Here is a 21,179-nt window from a genome sequence, read left to right on the forward strand (position 1 = left end):
GGGTGACCTGTCAGGGGAGCCCCAGGAAAGCTGCCATCCACACCCCAGCCCACCCCCAGAGCCTCTCCCTCCTATCAGAGCATCCTCTCCTTTGTAGTGGCCACATGGAGACTGGAGTTGGCAATGGCAGAACCAAGCCCTAACAGGGCAGAGCTATCCCTGGGCCACCTCATTTTCTGGCCTTAGCATGGAAGACACCAGACCTACCAGACACAGCTGTCTTCAGTCTGTGCACATCAGAGCTTATACAATGGCCAGCAGTGACTAACTTCAGGACTCCCCAGAAGCCACTGCCCTTCCCTTTGTGGTCCCAGTCATTCAGCAGAACTGAGTCTCCACCTTCATGCCCCAGCAGCTCAGAGTATACTACTTTCCAGGAATCCACCCCCCACACCTCACACATTCCTCTGGCCAAAGGTGGCTGGTAGGTGCACCTGACCTTCAGGTGGCTAGTGAATGATTTTGTGTGCTGGTAAGACTCACACTCAGTGCCTGTGAATGCCAAGCCACACCCCTAAGCCCATTTAAGAGGAAAGCCAGCTTGACGGGAAACATGCATACTGGCTCAAGACCAGAAACAGAGCTACCTACGATGTCCTATTCCTGATGAGCCTCTGTCCCTGCCCCACTCATGGGCAGAGGGGACTAGCAGTAGTCACATCTTTACGTTTCTGTCACCCCACCTCTGCCCACCCTCCAATCATGTAAAAGCCACCTTGAGTCCCTAAACTGGCAGCAATCTCAAGGGCAGAAAGCTCTCTACTGTAAGAGGGGTGGGAGCCCTGCAGTGGGAGGAGAGTGTGACCCTTGGGTTTAGATTCTGCAAGCCACACTGGCAGAATTCTACTTAGAACCTGGAGGCAAGGCAGGGCTGGCTGCCATACCCAGGGGTCACTGAAGGGACTTTTGACTGGAGGGTCCATTAGGAACAGAAGCAGGAACCACAGGAGGGAATCAGGTTCCCACAGACCCCACCATCAGTTCCCAGCAGGTGATAGTCCAGGTGAGGCAGGACAAAGGGCAGCCCAGGGCAGCACGGGCCACTTTTCTAGTTCTCTAACTACAGAGTGACTACATTCTTGAATGGAGCCAGCCCTCCAGGGATAGACTGGGAGTGAAAGTCTTGCCAAGGAACAAAGCCAAGTGTATGTCTGGGCAGCCCTATGGATGAGGCCACAGCTGGCTGCAGAGAGATCAGAAGCCATCCTGGGCACATCAGGCCCAGGACCCTGGTGCTGGGGACTCCTGACTCTACCAGACCAGCAGTGTGTCAAGACTTGAGAAAGGAAGCAGCCACAGCTAAGAGGTGTGTCTCTGGGCCTGTCCCCATCATGGGTACCATCCAGCTCTGTAAATAAATGCCAGTGTGGAAGCAGATCAGGGGCAGCAAGAACAGCTTGCATTGACATCCCAGATCCCCCTCGCTCTGCACACCTGCCTGGAGTTGCCTGAGGAACAGCTTGCCTGCTACTAAGAACCATAGAGCAGGCTGTCAGCATCAGTGTCCAGCTCTGCCAATGGGCAAGTACCAATGGTTTAGTTACCCCTTCATCTGCTTGCTGCTTCTCTGCTACCCCTGGCTGGCTCAGTCAGGCCCAGGAGCCTGTCCAGGGCCACTGTTGCTATAGCCATTAGGATTTATCTAAATGCTAATTCAGAACTATTCAGAACACACTCTCTCTCTCTCTCTCTCTCTCTCTCTCTCTCTCTCTCTCTCTCTCTCTGTGTGTGTGTGTGTGTGTGTGTAATGTTTAAAGAGGTCAGAGACCAACCTCAGATATTCCTCAGTAGCTGTCCTTTTTGTTTCAAAAGACAAGCTCTCTCAGTAAAACTGTAGCACACCAGACTAAGCTGGCTGGCCACTGAGTATCTGGAGAGGTGGCCTCTGATCTCCACCTCCCCAGAGCTGGGATTATAGAAGTCACAGTGCATCTGGCTTTTTTTTTTTTTTAATTAGGTATTTAGCTCATTTACATTTCCAATGCTATACCAAAAGTCCCCCATACCCACCCACCCCCACTCCCCTACCCACCCACTCTCCCTTTTTGGCCCTGGCGTTCCCCTGTACTGGGGCATATAAAGTTTGCAAGTCCAATGGGCCTCTCTTTCCAGTGATGGCAGACTAGGCCATCTTTTGATACATATGCAGCTAGAGTCAAGAGCTCCGGGGTACTGGTTAGTTCATAATGTTGTTCCACCTATAGGGTTGCAGATCCCTTTAGCTCCTTGGCTACTTTCTCTAGCTCCTCCATTGGGAGCCCTGTGATCCATCCATTAGCTGACTGTGAGCATCCACTTCTGTGTTTGCTAGGCCCCAGCATAGTCTCACAAGAGACAGCTACATCTGGGTCCTTTCAATAAAATCTTGCTAGTGTATGCAATGGTGTCAGCGTTTGGATGCTGATTATGGGGTGGATCCCTGGATATGGCAGTCTCTACATGGTCCATCCTTTCATCTCAGCTCCAAACTTTGTCTCTGTAACTCCTTCCATGGGTGTTTTGTTCCCAATTCTAAGGAGGGGCATAGTGTCCACACTTCAGTCTTCATTCTTCTTGAGTTTCATGTGTTTAGCAAATTGTATCTTATATCTTGGGCATCCTAGGTTTGGGGCTAATATCCACTTATCAGTGAGTACATATTGTGTGAGTTCTTTTGTGAATGTGTTACCTCACTCAGGATGATGCCCTCCAGCATCTGGCTTTTTAAAACTCATGTGTATGCATATGGGTTTGTATGTGGGTATGCCCTTGTGTGTGCTGGTGCCTACAAGAACCAGATCAGAGACCAGAGGCATGGGGTCCCCCGAAGCTGAGGTTACAGGTAGTTATGTGTGGCCCAACATGGGTGATGGGAACTGAACTCCGTTACTCTTCAAGAACAATGCAGGGTCTTAGCTATTGAGACATCTGTCCAGCTATCCCAATCCTGCCCTTCATTCCCGGCACCAGTTGACAAAGGGCACCTAAGCTAGGGCCCCTGGGAACTTGGCCCAATGCCACCTTCAAAGCAAAACATGGAGACCAAGCACTGCAGAAGATCACACAGTAAATGGATCAAAAAAGTTTATTCTGAATATTTAATTTAAAAAAATTCCATACCTATGAGGTGTGCTACAGAATTCCAGATGATAATTCATATAGAAAACCCAACCTAACAACGGAAAGGCAAGGATTCTGCAGGAAAGCACACGGGGAGAAAACGGGCATTGATCCTCATGTATCCCAGAGTCGGGGACTCGTCTACAAGGACAGTTTGCCTGACTGTGCATAACCAGAGTGGCCCAGCCTCCTCATGTCTCATACACTTGAAAGCATCTTAGGGACAGTTGCTCAAGGAAGCCATGGAGGCACCCAGGTGGGAGCATCAGTTCACTCGGTCCTGTTTTCAGCCACATCAATCTATCAGCTGACTATAACTGAACATATTTGGCAAAAAGAACACAGCGTGCTTCTGGAAGCTTGCAGGAAGAAGCTATCTATCTCCCTGCCCAGCCAAGTGGCTGGGCACACACACCTCATTGCAGGCTGCTCAGGGGTCATGAGCAGGTCCAAGACCCCCGTCCCAAGCCTCCCATGTTGCAGGCCAAGCCCAGGATAAGCCACTAGCACATCTCTGAGATGCACTTTGTGCTATAGGCCTTGAATGCAATGGGAGAAGGTAAGACTTCAGGGCAAGGCAGGAGAAAGGGCCAACCAGGACTGGGGTGTCAGGGGAGGTACAGAGATGAGGAGACAGAGTAAAGGAAGCATGGGGTCCTGGCTTAAGTGGTCAGGACTGACAGATAGGACTTCCCTCAGTGTCAACGCTCTAGGACCTCACTTCCCTTTGGTCCCCTTTCCTCCTCTTCCAAACACTGGACCCCAGAGAGCCTCCTCACTGAGTGGCCACCCCAGGAGCACTGTCTCCATCCTGGGAACCTGACTACAATGGGGATGGGGGTGGGCACAAGGCCACATGTACCGCCAACCTAGTGAGAAGCGCAACCCCTGAAGTGGCTACATACCACAGTCAGCTTGGCAAAACTAAAACACCTGGGATGGCTGCAAGTAATCACCCATGTTCTCTGTGAACATGATCATCAGACATTAGCAAATCCTGTGGCAGGACATGCCCCGAAGCATCAGCAGATGTATTAAATATAAAGTCAATATGAATATTCCCCTCCCCACCTTCAGAAAAAGAACAAAAACAGAAACGGAAGCAGAAACCAACTCAAACACACGCAGATGCTCTGTAGTGTGAACCCTGTGCTGGTGCCGGTAGGCTCTGGGTGGCAGCCCTACTGCCGCAGCTCCACATAGTTGGCTGGGAAGAGCCCGTATCTGCCCTTGCACACCCCACGCCACCAGCCATCGTCAATCATTTCTATGTTGGTGATGATGTCATCAGGGTCAAAGGAGATCTCATCATCGCCAGCTAGGGAAGGAGAGCAGAAAGAGACTCAGATGGGATTATCACCTGACCAGGGGGAAGACATCAAGACTGAGACTAAGACACCCACCCGGCAGGGGAGAGGGCCTTCACTGTTAGATACATGACAAGAAGGGCAATGGAGAGGGCTGCTGGAGAGCTGCTAAGGTTATACATGAAAATCTAGACTCTAGAGCATCGTGAGATGATGGCCTAAAAGTCACAGCACCCCTGTGTGTACAGGAAATACATGCCAGGTCTCTGTTTAGGAAAAGAAGGGACTTGCGGACCTCTCTATCTGAGCCTGGGGCCTGAGAACTCGAGGGAGTCCCAGCCATGCATCCTATAAGACAGTGCTCAAGTAATAAGGGAGGAATGGAAGTGCTGACGTGACAGAGAGGGGCCACACTGGTTCTAAGTCCTCCTGTGTGTGGCATCTTCACTGGAGAGTGGGGTATGTTCCTGTAGAACCATGTTCCCTGCCTGCACAGTGGGTCTGTGACTAAGGGAGCTCTGCACCTTTAGATCCCCAAGGATTCAGATGAGAGGGAGGCATAGACAGGGGCATCTCTGACATCATCCCAGGTAACACCTGTAACTTCAAGATACACTGTAGAAACTGTACCCAGACAAAATAAAATCCACCTAAGGTGTCAAGCACTGGAAAAACTGAGACACGATTGTGTAATCCTGGGAGTTCAAGGTCAGACTGGGTAACAGGCCCTGGTTCAAAACTAAGCACACAACAGTCCTGAATTCCTTCCCAGAACTGGTCTCAGGAGGGGTGTGGCTGGGAACTTCACCCTGGGTAGGTAGGAACATGTGTGCCCGCAGGCCACTGTCAGTGCCTTACCAGCCTGGTAGTCATACAGGGCGATGGCTGTGATGCCCAGGTCACTCTCATACCCATCGTAGGTGTCATCCTCTGTAAAAAAGCAGAACTGCTGAGTGATGGCCAGGCCCCGCAAACACACTGCCCAAGGACTGATGGGAAACTTGCTCTTCACATCAGCTGGGTTCCTATGTGGCAGGTATTGGGATGGAGGGACCAGATACCTCCTAGAAACAAAAAGACTTAGCTGGGTGCTGGTGGTGCATGCCTTTATTGGGAGTCAGAGGTAGGCGGATCTCTGAGTTCAAGGCCAGCCACACCTACAGAGTGAGTTCTAGGACAGTCAGAGCTATATAGAGAAATCCTATCTCCACAAAAGGGGGAGAGGGGTATCACTTATAAGACATTTTCTTATTTAGTGATTGATGGGGAGGGCTCAACCCATGTGGGTGGTACCATTCCTGGGCTAGTGATGCTGAGTTCCATAAGCAAGCAGGCTGAGCAAGCCAGTAAGCAGCACTCCTCCCCTCCATAGCCTCTGCATCAGTTCCTGCCTCCAGATTCCTGCCCTGTTGGAGTTCCTGACTCCCTTCAGTAATGGACAGTGATGTGGACTTGTAAGCTGAATAAACCCTTTTTTCCCCAACTGCTTTGGTCATTGTGTTTCATCACATCAGTAGAAAACCTGACTTTCTCCGATCCAGGGGGTGACACAGAATGCACATTCCAGGGCGATCAGATAGCAGGCCAACCTGTGCTCTCTGAGGAGCAGACTGGGGGCGGGGCGCTTCTCAGGAACCCTCCCTTCCCTGGGTATGGCTAGAGTGGGGTCCAGTACCTGCTTGATAGTGGCCAGGAGCCTCTGTAGTCTCGTACACGGGCTCTGATGTATAGGTCAGGCCTTGCTGGCTGCCAGCCTCAGGAATGCCTGCGGCCTCGATGCTGTACTCAGGCTCAGGTTCGCTACCTCGGTAGCTCGGCTCGGCCTTGAACGGAGCTGCATCCTAGGGAGGGACACAGGCATCTCTTACACTATCACCACAGACAGAAGAGCCCCATTCACAAGTGACCTTCATGGTCAGACAAAACAAGGCAAAAATGGAAGCTTCATGCACAGGGAGTGGGGGCAGAAGCTTCCTGTGGAGGGCAGCCAGGCAGAGCAAGCTGCCACAGCCCAAGGAGATCACTCAGGGCCAGGAGCAGTCCCATGTTGCAAGATGGTGGCAGGCAGAGCCTGCTGTAATGCTGTCAGTTCCTGTTGTGGTGGCTCAGCACTGGACCCTGCCCCATCTTCCCACTTAGGTACTTTAGGTACTTCCCTTGGCTCCTGGTCCCAGCTGATCTGCCAGACACAGGACCTGTCCCTGTCCCCAGCCTCAACAAAGAGCCAGTGTTCCAACACTTGGCCCAGAAGGAGGTGTGACTATGTAGACATGCCTCTGTTGGTTGGGCCACTTGCTACAAGGCCACATCCACTGAGAAGTCTCACAGGGGAAGGCTGACTGCCATGCAGAGAAAGTAACAAAGGTGTTCAAAGACAAGGAATCCTAGTGGTGAACAGGTCGTGGTCCCTGTCCACACTAGAAGACACGAGCAATGTTATCTAGCTAATGGAAGGGCAGAACATGAGGACTGGCTGGGATCCGTGGGATTTGGCTGTGGGCACAGGGGCTTTACTTCAGTGAGGGAGCCCTGAGTCCAGGCAGAGTATGGGAGACTTGAGGCAGGAAGGAAGCAAGGACTCCACAGAGCTTCATGTGAGGAGGCCACTAGGACCAGAGGACAAGATGCTCAAGGGACTAGGAAAGAACACTGTCTTAGGGCCACCTCTGCCACTCTCCTTAGGGAGAGTTCATTCCAGAGGGAGCACGGTCAGGAAAACCAAAATACTGAGCATGCAGCACCGACTGAACTCCCAGAAGCCACAGGGAGAGGAAGGCCATAGTGCTTTGGGCTGCCCAAAGGTGAGAACAGCCAACCTGGGGGTGTGGAGGGAGCACCATGCTCCAGGAACACAGAAGAGGAGGGTGTCAGGAGTCTGAAAGAGTCTAGGGCAGTCAACTGGCCATGTGACTACTCACCTCATAGATGGGGCTGGAGGGTGGTCTGTCTTCAATTGGTTGAGGACTAGGGGATGCAGGGGGCGTCTGCTTCTTGGCTCTGGCTTGCTCCTAAGACAGGACAGCAAACCATGATTAGTCAGACAACTTGAAAGTCAAGCCTACCACTTTGTAAGGAGGTACTACCCAAGTGAGAGAGAGGCTTGGCGCCTGCTGGAAGAATAAAAAGCATTGACTACTGGGTCTCAAGGACTCCAGCCTGTGGTACTCCTGTGTCACAGGGTGGGAAGATGCACTTAGATGAGCAGTGGACAGAGACACTGGGCAGAGGTGACATCAAGCAGCCATTCCACCTGGCCCTCAGCCCATCTCCCAACTTGGGGCTCTGAGCCAAAGCTGCCATGGGTGCAGAGTTTCAGGGACCTTGGAGTGATAGATATTTTCTACATGTGGGGGAGACATGGCCCCTGAGGGCTGACAGGTGGTCTGACTCCCCCACCCCCAACCCATGGAGCATCCCCGGGCAAAATCCTGGCTCCCAGGACTGCAACAGAACACTAAACAGAAGACAGGAACAGAGGCAGTGAGTGGGCCCATGTCACCCCACAAGAGGGAAATGAACTAGAACTAAGGGAACAATGAGGAAAGCGGAGGGTGTGAGGGAGGTGGCCACAAGCCAAAGAGCCAAGGCAGCTAGAGAAGCTGAAGGCAGCAATGGGATCTGCCCAAAGCCTCCAGGACCACAGTGGGGCAACACCTCTCAGGCCCCCTGGTCTTCAGAGCTGTGGCATCAAGTATGGGGTATTCTAATCACTAGGGGAGCAAGCTCAGGCAGCAGCATGGGACACAGGAAATGTTCACGACTACAGTCAGGCCCCAGAGATAGGACTGAACCTCACCTATTCACTTCACACCCTCACTCTTCTGTGTAGGGGGAGCAGCAGTCACACTGTGTGCTCTTGAGAGAAACACCATAAAGACTCTAACACAGTCTTTGCAAACAAGCTGTCTGTCCTATGCCACAAAAACAGCCGTGGCAATCACCAAAGATGAACCACCCCAGGCACTGGTGCTCCTGTGCATCTGAGGGTACAGCAGATCTGGATGGTTTAAGCCTCAAACACAATGAGGAGGCCTGGCTGTTGAGTTAGCCCATTTGTGACAATAGGCTGTGAGGCTTGTCCCAGCCCTCCCTATACCCAGCTGGGTGCCAAGAAGAGCCTTCACTGTCAAATGTAGGTTTAATGTTACACAGAACCTGAAGCACAAGGGGGTCAGGTCTAGTCTCATCAGTTCAAAACTGACCCCACATCTTCCTCTGTGGGGTCTCAACCCCAACATCTCCCTGGGAGGAGGTGCTCATCAGCTTAGATGGAGCCTCATGTTTATAAGCAACTCTGAGTTACTGAGGGTTCTGCTTCCCGACCAATCTGCAGAGCCATGGCCACGCAGAGCCATGGCCAACATACACATGTGGCCATGGGGAAAGGATGAGTGTTGAAGGTGTCCAGACAGTGGGTGACCATGTAAGCAAGCCTTCCTACCATACCAGCCCCTCCTGAATCTAGTCGGGAGCAAGAGAGCATATCATACAAGCCCCAGGACGGAGTCCTGCCCCCACAGCTGCTCTCTCTACTCACAGCGGTGACTAGTGACAGAAAGGAGCTTCCTCCCACAGTGGCTTGGGGACAGACACGGCAGCGTTACTCACTTCCAGCTTCCTGCGCGCCTCCTCCTGCTCCTGTCTTTCTTTGGCCATCCGCTGAGCTCTCTCGGCTTCTGCCTTCCGCCTGTCCTCCTGCTCTCTCTCCTTTGCCAGGTTTTCAAAGTTAGCACGGATATTACTGGTTTTGCTGGTTACTAGAGGAAAGAGAGGACACATCTGTCTCAGAACACCCTACCAGGACAAAAGCCACACCAGGGTGACCTTGCAGCAAAGTCATCCTCTTGTGGGGAGTAAGGATACCCACGGCGCACAGTCAGCTCACCCAGGCCGGCCACATACAAAGCCCAAGGGAGACTGATGGGCCTTAGAAGCCCTGGGTCTGCACCACAGTTAAGCTAGACACTATCATGGCTGAGCAGCACACACTCAGGCTGAATGAAGTAATAGCTAAGCCCTCTAACCATGATGTGGCTCAGAAGTTCCCCAGGAAGGAGCTGCAATGTGGCTCAGTGATACAGCCCTTGCCTGACATACAAGGGACCAGGTGCCATCTCAGGCACCACAAAAATAAATAAATAAATGAATAAGAAGACAAGAGCAGGGAGGATGTCAGGCACAAAGGCACGAGCAGCATGCGCCTGTCCCAGGAGCCCACAAGTGAACAGCCCTGTTCTCAGAACACCATTTTCCCAGACACGACAGGGAGTAGGTTTGAATGTCTGGCAGTATTCCCTCCAAGGTGGGCCTATGTGGTAAGGAAAAAAACCATTGCTGAGCCAAGTGCAGTAGTGAAAACCTGTCATCCTAGCACTGAAGAGACTCAAGCACAAGGACCAGGAGCTCCAGGCAGACTGGGCTACATGAGACCCTGTCTCAAAACAAAACAGAAAAACAGAAACAAATAAACAATGAATAAGGGAAGAAAGGACTGTCGTTGGTCAGTATGAAAGTCAAGGTTTCATGCATGACACCTGGGTTAGCCAGCTGTCACAACACACACCTGGGATCTCAGTGCTTGAATCAAGATGGGGGGCAGGAGAATGACTTTAAGCCCAAGGCCTTCCTGAGCTAATCAGCGAGCTCAGGGATGCCTGAGCAGGGAGGCCTGGATTATAGAGTGGAGCCCTGTCTACAAAGACAAATGCAAAAAATAAAAGTAAAAAAATTTAAAATCTGGATGTTTAGACATTTGTGGCTGCTACCATGGCATGTATGCTGACTACTTTTATGTCAATGTGAGTTTTATGTAAGTTAGAGTCACTGCAGAGGAGGGACCCTGACAATACTGTTGGCATAGGACACACCAGGACCGAGCTCTCAGCACAAAGGAGACTGATTTGCAAAAGGGGGACAGAGGGCAGGGGATAAGAGACAGACAGGAGACAGAGGGTGAGGGGAAATGGAAAAGGAACAAGGGAGAAGGGGAAGGAACATTTGCCCTGAGGGACACAGGACTACCTCTGGATAGACAGGAGATAGACAAGGCCCATATACCTGTATGTAGGCAATGGCAGTTTATAAAGGGAACAAAGAAACCCCTTTCAGGATGGATTGGTTTATTTTCATTGGATGGTTTGATCAGTATAGCATTTTGATAGCTGGACCTTGGTGGTCAGCCTTAGGAGGACAATGTGGCCAAATAAGAGAACAGACCTTGCCGGGCATGGGGGCGCACACCTTTGATCCCAGCACTCGGGAGGCAGAGGCAGGCGGATTTCTGAGTTCAAGGTCAGCCTGGTCTACAAAGTGAGTTCCAGGACAGCCAAGGCTATACAGAGAAACCCTGTCTCAAAAAAACAAAAAACAAAAACAAAAAACAAAAACAAAAAAAAGAGAACAGACCTTGGTGGCTAGCTTTAGGAATGTACTTTAATGGTTTAGCAAGGGAGAGGAAGGGGGACAGGGAACAGGCAAGACCTGACAGAGCCATGTTTGTCATGCTTAAGCCTACTAGAGCCCTCCAGGGTCTCAACTAAACAATACCTCCATAAGCTCAGGCTTCAGCTGGGCAGGGCTGGGGCACACCTTTATTCCCAGTGTTTGGGAGGCAGAGGTAGGCAAATCTCTGGTCTATAAAATAAGTTCCTGGACAACCATGGATATACAGAAAACCCTGCCTCAAAAGCAATAAAAAAAAAAAAAAATCACGCTTCAGGTAAGCCTGTGGGGCATTTTCTTAATTAGTGATAGATGGAGGAAGGCCTAGCCCATGCTGAACCAAACCTGGGCTTGTGGTCCTGGGTTCTATAAGAAAGCAGAGACTAGAGACATGGCTCAGTGGTTAAGAGCACTGACTGCTCTTCCAGAGGTCCTGAATTCAATTCCCAGCAACCACATGGTGGCTCACAGCCATCTGTAATGGGATCCAATGCCCTCTTCTGGTGTGTCTGAAGAGAGCAACAGTGTACTCATATACATAAAATAAATAAAACTTTAAAAAGAAGAAAGAAAAGAAAGCAAGCAGGCTGAGCAAGCCGTGCTGAGCAGGCCACTATGCAGCACTCCTCCACGGCCTCTGAATCAGCTTTGGCCTGCAGGTTCCTGCCCTGCCTGAGTTCCTGTCCCAACTTCCTTCAGTGATGAACAGTGATATGAAAGCGTAAGCCAAATCAACCCTTTCCTTCCCGAGTTGTACTGGTCATGGTGTTTCATCACCGCAATGACATCCCAAACTAATACAATGATTATGACAGTTGTCATTTAAAGGGCTTACAGATGTAGGAAAGGGCTCTACAGTTGAGTTGCAGGCCTAATCCAGAGATCTGGCTGTAGTGAGAGTCCTGGAACTTTGGTTTCTTTAAAAAACACAAAAATATTACAAAAATGTTTTTGTTTTAATCCCAGGTATGGGGATATGGGGCTGTCTGTAGTAGCTGACTATGATTTGCCTCGTGCTTTAGCAGAGGCATGGTTTTGCCAGCTGCAGATAGTCTCTGTGATTGCGTGATGTGTGGAATTCTGGGAATTTTTCAGAGGGTATAAAACTGAAAGACTGCCAACAGGTAGTATTGGCCATTCAGGGGGGTGGGTGCAGTTTGCTAGTGATCATGCTCAAAGAAGAAACAAGAGGAAATAAGTTCTTAGATCTCTCTCCCTCGTTCATCCTTTGTCTCCTATCTAGTGACTGAGGTGAAAGGGGAGGGGAGGTGTTAGGGGGCGGGGATGGCGTGGGGTGGGATAGGGGTATAATAAAGGGTGGAAAAAAAGAACCCATAAAGTATCAAAGAGCAGCTACATCTAGTATTTGAAACCAGACAAGGTACAGATAGATAGCAGGCTGCTGGGTGAGCAAGCCTCCGGAAGTGTTCAGAGACCACAGCCCAGGGGAATCCCCAGCCCGGTGGAACCACAGCCCACTGGGCCTTCGAGCTCACATAGCTTCCCTGAGAGCATCCTCTGCCCTGCCTAGCACAGTCATTCCTGTTCCCTAGTAAGCCCTGAGCATGTAGGAGAAGCCCGTGGTCCTCACAATGCCACCCTGCTCAGCAACCTGACACAGACTAATTGCAAATTGCATTTTCCGTGCAAGCACCTCAGTCTCACTGCTTTAAAAGCATCCTGTTTACTCTTTCTTTCCTCTTTCTGAGACAGGGTCTCACTCTATAGTTGAAGCTGGTCCAAGCCTCAGTACGTAACCCAGGCTGATCTTGAACTTGTGGCAATCCTCCTGCCTCAGTCTCCCAAACGCTGAGATGATGTCATATCCCACCATACCTGGACCCTTGTAAATGTGAGACACAGAAGATATCAATAAAACAAGTGGTGCCTCCAGAGGCCTTTGCAAAAGGTGCTGATGGCTTTCATAATGGACCCAAGAACTGATCCTGTGTCTTCAGTGGCCAATGGTCACCACCTCCTGATGTGCTTTGAAATTTCTATCCTATATACAAATGCACTCTCTAGATGATTCTCACTCCTCACAAACCCAGTAGACACCTGAAAGGACATGTTTCTGAGCCACTGGTCAAAGCTGTGGGTGAGAGAAGTAGGCTCAGGGCATACACGTAGGCTGCTCTCAGAACCTGGTCTCCAGCACCTCTCACCAATACCCCACAGGTAAGGCCTTCCCCTCAGTCATGCCTGGGGCACCACGGGGCACCAACACTGTACCCCACATAGCCACAGTGCTTTCAGACTGCCAGGACTCACCGGCCTCAATGGGGACAGTCTTCTGATAGGCAGATGGCACCTGGACCACTTCTTCAAAGGTGGATGCATTCTATGGAGACAGAGAGGAATCAGGGAGTACTATCCCCGCTCCTTCACAGCCAGGGCAGCTGTAACCTAGAGAATATGGGCCTTCCCCAGCTTTCAAAACACCCCCACAACAGAGAGCTCTTGCCCCATCCTGCACTCCACAGTCACTGGGTCTCGGCTCCCCTTCCACAGACATACTGATGATCCTGCAGGTGCATGCTCCTGAACTTAGACCATGAGTCATTGTGAGGCTCTGTGGGTCACAGGGTCACCTTACCAGGCCCCTCCTTGCTCTTCTGTAGGCTCTCTCAGCTTCCCACACCTCAACCATGCTTACAGGCTCCAGAATTACTCTGGTAGGGACAGAGGAAGTCAGTGGCCGACCTAAGCATGGGCTGACAGGTCTCTTGACACCAACAACAGCCCTAGCCATGTGGCTTCTAAAAAGAACCTCAGGGTTCAGGACATTCACTAGTCCCAACACATACCACACGAAGGGAGACTGAAGGTGGTCCAGGGGCCTCTCCCCAGTGAAAGTAGTGTCCTTCAACTACGTTGATTCCAATGGGCTACTCTCAGTGTGACCTGCCCCACCAGCCCCTGTCCATCTCCCTTCCACAGGGAAGCTGAGACCATGGGAGATGAACCCTGCCTGATCTCCCATAAGCCACTCTCAGCTGAGGGCCCTCAGAGCTGGGCCCACCTTAGCTGCTCTCACCACCCCTTTTCTTCTTCCCAGACACCCCGCCCCTAAACCTGACCCTAGCCTGCTCTTTCAGAACAACCCTCACCTAGCTGTTTAGGAGGCTCCTGTCTGATCTGCAATTGCCTGGAGGAGCCCTGATCCATCTCCACACCCTCTGCTCCCTTCTCTCACTCCTGCCTTCCAGATCACAACACCCCCTTTTTTCTAAAGTGTGCTGGGGTAACACCTAGGGCCTTCCCAACCCTAAGCCAGCCTCACCTCTGAGGCTCGCTCAGCCCCAGTCCAGCTTCTTGATCGCAATTCCACTTTCCTGAGTCTCCCCCCGTCCTCAGCCCTTGATCCATCCTGCCAAGTCAGCCCTCACTCTGGCCCTTTCTCCACAGAACCTGGCTCTGGAGCCCAAGGGTGGCCACTCTTGTCCGTGGACAACTTGCAGCTGCCCAAGGCACCACAGAGGAACACTTTTCCTGTCCAGGAGAGGACAGGCTGGTATCGAGGTTACCACCTTATCCTAGTCACTATCGGGATGAACACTGCTCTCAGAACAGCCTCGTGGCATAGCTGGGCCTTGATCCTGCCCACAGTTCCCTGGGCATCTCCATAGGACAATAGACAGGGAGAGAATGGCCATGCCTGGCTGGCAGGAGGTGGGGAGACGAGACAATGCTAACCACATCATTTCCTGACTACGAGTGCACAAGGTCAGTGGTCGCCATCTTTACCATCACTGTTAACCACAGACACCACAACTTCCTCAATGCCAGCCTCTGACTAACACACTTAGTTCCTTATGTCTTCTGCAACAGGGCTCTCAGCCACCACACACCTGGTCTCCTGCCACCTTACCCAGCCTCCTTGCTCAGTCTATTCCAACTGGCAGAGGTAAAACCCTGAGGGGTGCCCCTCAGCATGCTGCATGGCCCTCCCCTGCCACTGAGGCAGCCTTGCAGCATCCTGGCTGCCTAAGGCCTTATCACTCTCATCTTCTCTACCCAAGTCCCCCAACTCTGCAAGCCTCCACCACTGCCTGGAATCACACCAAGCCCGCCCTCTGCTCTGTCGAGTGCTGGGTTACAGGTGTGTGCAGCTGTGCCCGGACTCAGGCTCCTTCAGTAAAGGCTGAATGTTCCATAGGCTTCCCCCACAGCAGGAAATAGAATCGCCACCCTCACTCTTCCATATCTGCAATGACCTTGTTCCCAAAGCAGGCTCCTGTCCCATCCTCTGCTTTGTCACTGACCATCTGCCCTCAAACCTCAGCCCAGGGACCAGTGAGAGGGTTCACTGGGTAGAGGCACTTGCCTCCAAGCCCAGTGTCCCGAGTTCAAACCCTGGGACCCACATGGTAGAAACCAACTCACACAAGCTGTCCTTTGACTACCAAGTATACTTGGTGGCACATACACATATACATGCATACACACAATGAGTTTGTTTTTGTTTTGGAGACAGGGTTTCTCTGTAAAGGCCTGGCTATCCTGAAACTCTCTGTAGATCAGACTGGCCTTGAACTCAGGGATCTGCCTGCCTCTGCAACCTGAGTACTGGGATTCAAGGTGTGCACACCACCTGACTACATATCATCATTCTTAAACTCAGTTCATCTTGCTTCCTCAGGGCCAGTTAGCACAAGCCACCAGCTTTGCTCTAGGGGTCTCCTGTGAGATACCCTGGTGACCTGGGAGATGCCCAGGATGAAGCCAACCACAGTGAGCTGAGTCTAAAGGAAGAACAACTCAGGGGATGACCCAGGCACGCCATGTGTGACCACAGTCAAGGGCAGGAAGGAACATTGGCATCTGTGCAGTTGAGAGTATGCAGCTCACCTCAGGCAGAGGAAAGCAGCCCCTGCCAGACCACTGGAGAACCCACAGAGCTGTCTAGCAATAGCTTTCCCCACCACTGGCTGACATACTAGAAAAACAACTTTCACCAGCTCACAGCTGACCTTACAGGGTTCTGGAACTGATTAAAAGCAACAACAGGCTGATGAGGGGATCTGGAGAGAAGGAGCAATCTGTTACCACAGGAACACGCTTTCATGACTAAAAGACAAAGCTGGACAGGATGGCACTGGCCACCAATGCCAGACCCCGAAGGCCGAGGCAGAAGCACCTCAAGTCCCAGGCCTGCCTGGGTGGCACAGCAGGACCCTATCTGAAGGAAAAAGTGAAAAAGGGCAGGCTAAGGCCCAGGATGTCCCAGGTGCTGGCCCACTGCAACAAGACTAGTAAGTAGTCCAGTTCCCCCGTCTGTGGTAACAGACAGTGACTAAATGTGGCCACTAAGCAATTCTGAGAACTGGTTTTTGCCTGGCTTTCTGCTAATAATTAAAAGTTCAAGCCAGGCAGTAGTGGCGCACACCTTTAATCCCAGCACTCGGGAGGCAGAAGCAGGCAGATTTCTGAGTTTGAGGCCAGCCTGGTCTACAGAGTGAGTTCCAGGACAGCCAGGGCTATACAGAGAAACCCTGTCTCGAAAAAACAAAACAAAAAAAAAACAAACAAACAAACAAAAAAAAAGTTCAAATAGTCAGGCTGGAGAGATGGCTCAGAGGTTAAAAGCACTTGCTGGCTGCTCTTCCAGAGGTCCTGAGTTCAATTCCCAGCACCACATGGTGGTTCATAACCATCTATAATGGGATCTGGTGCCCTCTTCTGGTGTGCAGGCACACATGCAAGCAGAACACTGTATACGTAATAAATAAAGCGTCAGAAAAAAAAAAAAGGTCAAATAGGTCCCAAGACCCTTGTATCAAGTGCCTCAATTTCACCCAAGATCCCTCCTGCTAACTGCTGTGCTGTGACCAAGTACTCAGCTTGGTTGGCCTCAGCCCCACATGTGAAACAGAATGAACCCACAGTGTGCCACATGAGGTATGCAGGGTTCCCAGGTGGCCACTCCAGAGCCATGGAATGATATACCTAATGTCACTGGACAGACCTCCATGTAGTGAGCCAACGGCCCTCGGAAGACATCCCCACCATGGCTCACCAGTCTTACCTTGTCCATCCGATCCTTCTGCACCCCATACTTCCCGCCGAATCCTTTGGCATAGTCTAAAAGGTGGTAAAGGTGAGACTTACGTGAGGCTGAGGATGGGCGAGCAGTGGCAGGCACATGCGCATGGATCCACAAACAGCCCGGGGACACAGACCAGAGCGGAGGGACGTGAAAGCTGCCCGAGGACAGGCTCTCCTGGCAGAGCCAGCTGTCTAACCACAGTGCCCAGTGCAGGCAGGGAGTAGGAGAGGTGTGGGCATGCTTCCAGGAATGGGGACAGGGAGGGGATGGGCGGCAGGCCAGCGGGAAGGAAGCCAAGGAGGGAGGACACAGGACAGGCCTTTGCAGTGCACACTTCTATAGCACAGTCTTCGCACCAGCCAGGGCCTTATTCTCATCTGCTTCCTGGGCGCCTGCTCTACTGGGCACTAATTAGAGGCCCCATCGTGGTTTGTTCTCTTGCTTTTTAAAAGAAAAAACAAAAAACAAAACAAAACAAAAACTCTGTGTGGAAATGCCACCAGACAAGTATGTCTGTTGCTGCCACACACAAACACATGAAAGTGACAGTCATGCAGCCTTGACATCACAGGAACCAATGGCCACCTCCACACAATCTGCTGGGCCAGCACCAAGTACATTCACTCTGGGCCTGATGGCATCTGGGAGCCCACAGTCCACCCTGATCCAGGGAGTCACAGGCCTCTGCCTGGGTGCTCAGCTTCTAGGAACCAGGTTGGCTCTGGGAACCAGGTCTGACCTCTCAAAGAGAAAAACTGCAATAGCTTCTGAGATCCCCAGGGCATGCCTCCACCTGCCAGTATCAGCCACACACAGTGTGCACTAGGGTAAGGCTCTGGGTGGAGACAGATACTACACACAAGTCCGTGTGGCCAAAAACCAAAACAAACACACACATAAAACCTTGTATACCTGGCCAAAAAGAAACAAAAACAAAAACAAAAAACAAAAAACAGCAACAAAAATCCACACCTCTGTAAACAAAGACACAGGGAGCACATGAAACACATCTTTCATTCTCCACCACCCCAGTGTGTGGTTAACATCAGGTCTGAGAGAAGCAAACCCAACTCCCTATGGGTCAGAGAGTCAGCGCTGGGGGTCTGCAGCGATGAGGCCAGAGGTGTTCCCTGCAGATACTATACCAACCTGGCCTGCAGAGTGCCTCCTAACCTCAACCCAGAAGGCTGGAGGGAAAAAAAGAACAGGGGTGGGGTGGGGGAGGAAAAGGACCAAGCTCCGGGATGTTGCTCTAGCATGACACTTGAGTGGAGGCCATCGCTGGCAGCTGGCGGCACAGGGAACTGTCACAGGCACTGCGGTAAACCCTGAAGTCTGCTCCAAGTCAGCTGCACTGCAAGGGCTGGTGGGGGGGTGGGGGTGGGGGGGAACTGTGCCTTGCTGGGACTCGTGCTTGGCCAATCTCTCCTTGTAATCAAACCCCACAGCGGAGGAGTCCTGCCTCTCGGACTGAACACCAAATTTGCCTCCGAAACCAGTCTTATAGTCTGGAGATCCACGGGAGACAGTGAGGAGCATGACCGAGAGAGGAGACAGCTAGGTTAGAATCACGGGAACACGCGCACTGGTCCAGTACGTCATGTTCAGACCTCTGATCTGGGCCTGTTGATCTAACATTGACCAAAGCGTAAAGGAACAAACAAACTTAAGGTCAGTAGACTTCAGCTGAGACGCAGAAGCAGGATCAGAACTGGATGGTAAAGTTTAGTTAAAGCTACTCCAGGCTTCAAGGTTTGCCTGAAGGGACGGCTGAATACAGCTACAGGGTTTTACCCTCCTCAAACCAGCTTTCCCTGGGACAGAGTTCCCACTGTGACAAGAAAAATTCCTAATTAGAACAGAAGTGTGCAAGGATTTGAGGGAGACTCAGATACAGACCCTGCCCAGCACAGACCAGTTCCTGGAGTTCTATCTCCAGAACTGCAGAAAGAAGTGTGCCTTCAAGCCGGGCGTGGTGGTGCACGCCTTTAATCCCAGCACTAGGGAGGCAGAGGCAGGCGGATTTCTGAGTTCAAGGCCAGCCTGGTCTACAAAGTGAGTTCCAGGACAGCCAGGGCTACACAGAGAAACCCTGTCTCGAAAAACCAAAAAAGAAAAAAAAAAAAGTGTGCCTTCCACATATCAGAGCCCACCTTATAAAGGAGAACCCAGGAACCTGGAGGACAAAGGACCCCTCCAAGGGTGCCGCAGTAACCAGGCTCCCAGGGGCTGCAGCCTTGGCATGGGGTGAGATGGGACGGATCACCCTATCCCCCTGCTGCCTATGGGGACTTCTGGAACTAGTGGAGACATGGACAACTTCACATCGTGAGAACAAAACTCAAGACAGAAACGCGGCTGACATGAAGCACGTGACCCACCGAGGGACGACACGAGCGTCCCAGAGGGCCCTGAAGAAAGCAGGGAGTGGGGCTAGAGGAGGTACCTTTTTGGGATTCATGCAGCTGCAGCTTCTCCTGATGGTCCCAGCCAAGGGCACACTTGTCCTGTCTGTCTGTCTGCACACCAAACTTTCCTCCAAAGCCTTTTACATAGTCTGCATGCACAACAGAAAGCCATACCCCAGCATTACTGCACAGCCCAGGACAAAGAGGAGGTGGGTTTCAGATGCAAGAAGACACACTTCACTGGACCCTGGCTGACACCCATGAGAGGCCCTCCTCAAGATAATCGCATCTTAGGAGTGCGGTTCAACAGGCAGGGCCAATGCATGCGGCCCTCGAGGCATGGAGGTCTCATCACACACAGGCAGACGTGCGTGACAGGACACTGCTACAAGCAACACTGGGGCTTGGGGTCAAAGCTGAGGCCACTGTGTGAGTTCCCATGGGCTGGGACCGGCCGCCTTAGGCTGACCACTGTAGGTGACAGCCTGTTTTTCTCTTCTCCTGTGGCCACGCCTGTGATCCTGGGAGGGGCTGGCTAGAGGAAGGAAGCAGCAGGTACCTTTCTGGGATTCGTGCTTCTCTGTCTTGCCTTGATACTCAAAGCCCACAGCACTTTTATCCACCTTGTCCTTGTCAATCCCATATTTGCCACCAAAACCTTTGGAGTAATCTGAAACAACAACAGCACTGTAGGAAAAACTAGCAACGGGTGGGTTAGAAGGCTGGGGGGAGGAGGGGAGAGCGGGGTGGGGGAGGGGCTGCCACAAAATTTGAAGGTCAGAGTTCAATCCCTGGGACCCACATGGTACACGGTATAAGGAGAAAACCAACTCCTATAAGCAGTCCTCTGACTGTCACACATGTGCACAGACATACGCATGTACAAAATAAACATTAAAAAGGTAAGCCAGCAACAGGTCAAAATGACATGTTATATGGTCTTTAAGAGTTGTGAGCTGTCAAGATAGCTCAGCAGGCAAAGGCAATTGTCCCTAAGCTAGATGACCTGAGCACAATCCCTGGGACTGACACGGTGGGAAGAGAGAGCCCAAGTGCGGTGGCTCATGCCTATCTCCCAGCACTCAGGAGGCCAAAGCAGGAGGATTGCTGAGGATCTGAAGCCAACAAAGCCAATACACACTGAGTTCAAAGCTATAAAGTGAGACCTTGGCTGAAAAAAAACAAATAAACAAAAACAAAATGAAACATAGAAACAAACAAAAAGAAAAACAGAAAAGGGCCAGAGAGAGACAGCTTGGCAGTTAACAGAAAGGGCCAGAGCTGGCTCGGCAGTAAGAGCACTGACGCTCTTGCAGAGGACCAGAGTTCAGTCCCCAGTACCCACATGGTGGCTCACAACCATCTGCAATGGGATCTGATAACCTCTTCTGGCATTCGGGTGTTGTGTAGACAGAGCATCATATAAATAAGTAAATCTAAAAGGGGGGTGGGGGTGGGGAATACAAGGGCTTCTTTTTCATGCAAGCTCTTGATTTTCAAATACTGGTAAACACTAAACAGAAATAACTCATGTGGGCACAAAAAACAAACAGCACCAGGAAGACCAATGTGCAGCGGTATCTGTAAACATGTGCCTGCTCTTTATACAGCAGGGAAGGAGAAAAAGCCAGGATGGCCTAGCAGGGCCTTTTGAGTATGTGGTGCTCAAATCCAGATCCTGTGCTCTGCCACTGAGCTATATACACTCCCAGTCCCTGCCCCCAAGACAATCAGGACTACCCAGTGAAACCCAGTCTTTAAAAATAAGAAAAGAAGGGATTGGGAGGGAGGGGGCATGGAGACTTCAAGATGGCTCAGCATGTCTAAGTTCAAGGTAAAGCACTTGTAAGGCAGAGGCAGGAGGATCTCCGTGAG

The 21,179-nt window shown here is 51.4% G+C and overlaps 1 protein-coding gene across 6 annotated transcripts in view; it reads right to left on the minus strand.

The window, feature by feature from the left end:
- Nucleotides 1-3,039: 3,039 nt before the first annotated feature.
- Nucleotides 3,040-21,179, minus strand: part of Cttn (cortactin) — a 35,837-nt gene continuing 17,697 nt past the window's right edge. The window contains exons 9-18 of one of the 6 annotated variants that reach the window (NM_007803.5): nt 19,864-19,974; nt 19,343-19,453; nt 18,294-18,404; nt 16,876-16,931; nt 13,119-13,188; nt 9,015-9,163; nt 7,325-7,414; nt 6,082-6,247; nt 5,265-5,336; nt 3,040-4,417 (exon numbers count right to left, since the gene is read on the minus strand). In NM_007803.5, coding sequence (NP_031829.2) covers nt 4,281-4,417; nt 5,265-5,336; nt 6,082-6,247; nt 7,325-7,414; nt 9,015-9,163; nt 13,119-13,188; nt 16,876-16,931; nt 18,294-18,404; nt 19,343-19,453; nt 19,864-19,974 — 1,073 coding nt within the window. In that variant the 3' untranslated portion in view covers nt 3,040-4,280. Of the gene's footprint in view, nt 4,418-5,264; nt 5,337-6,081; nt 6,248-7,324; nt 7,415-9,014; nt 9,164-13,118; nt 13,189-16,875; nt 17,338-18,293; nt 18,405-19,342; nt 19,454-19,863; nt 19,975-21,179 lie in introns of those variants that run through there. The other 5 variants (NM_001252572.1, XR_001785469.2, XR_003946381.1 and 2 more) reach the window with 5 other exon arrangements.

The sequence above is a fragment of the Mus musculus genome, chromosome 7 (assembly GCF_000001635.26).
Source record: "Mus musculus strain C57BL/6J chromosome 7, GRCm38.p6 C57BL/6J".
NCBI classification, from domain to species: domain Eukaryota; kingdom Metazoa; phylum Chordata; class Mammalia; order Rodentia; family Muridae; genus Mus; species Mus musculus.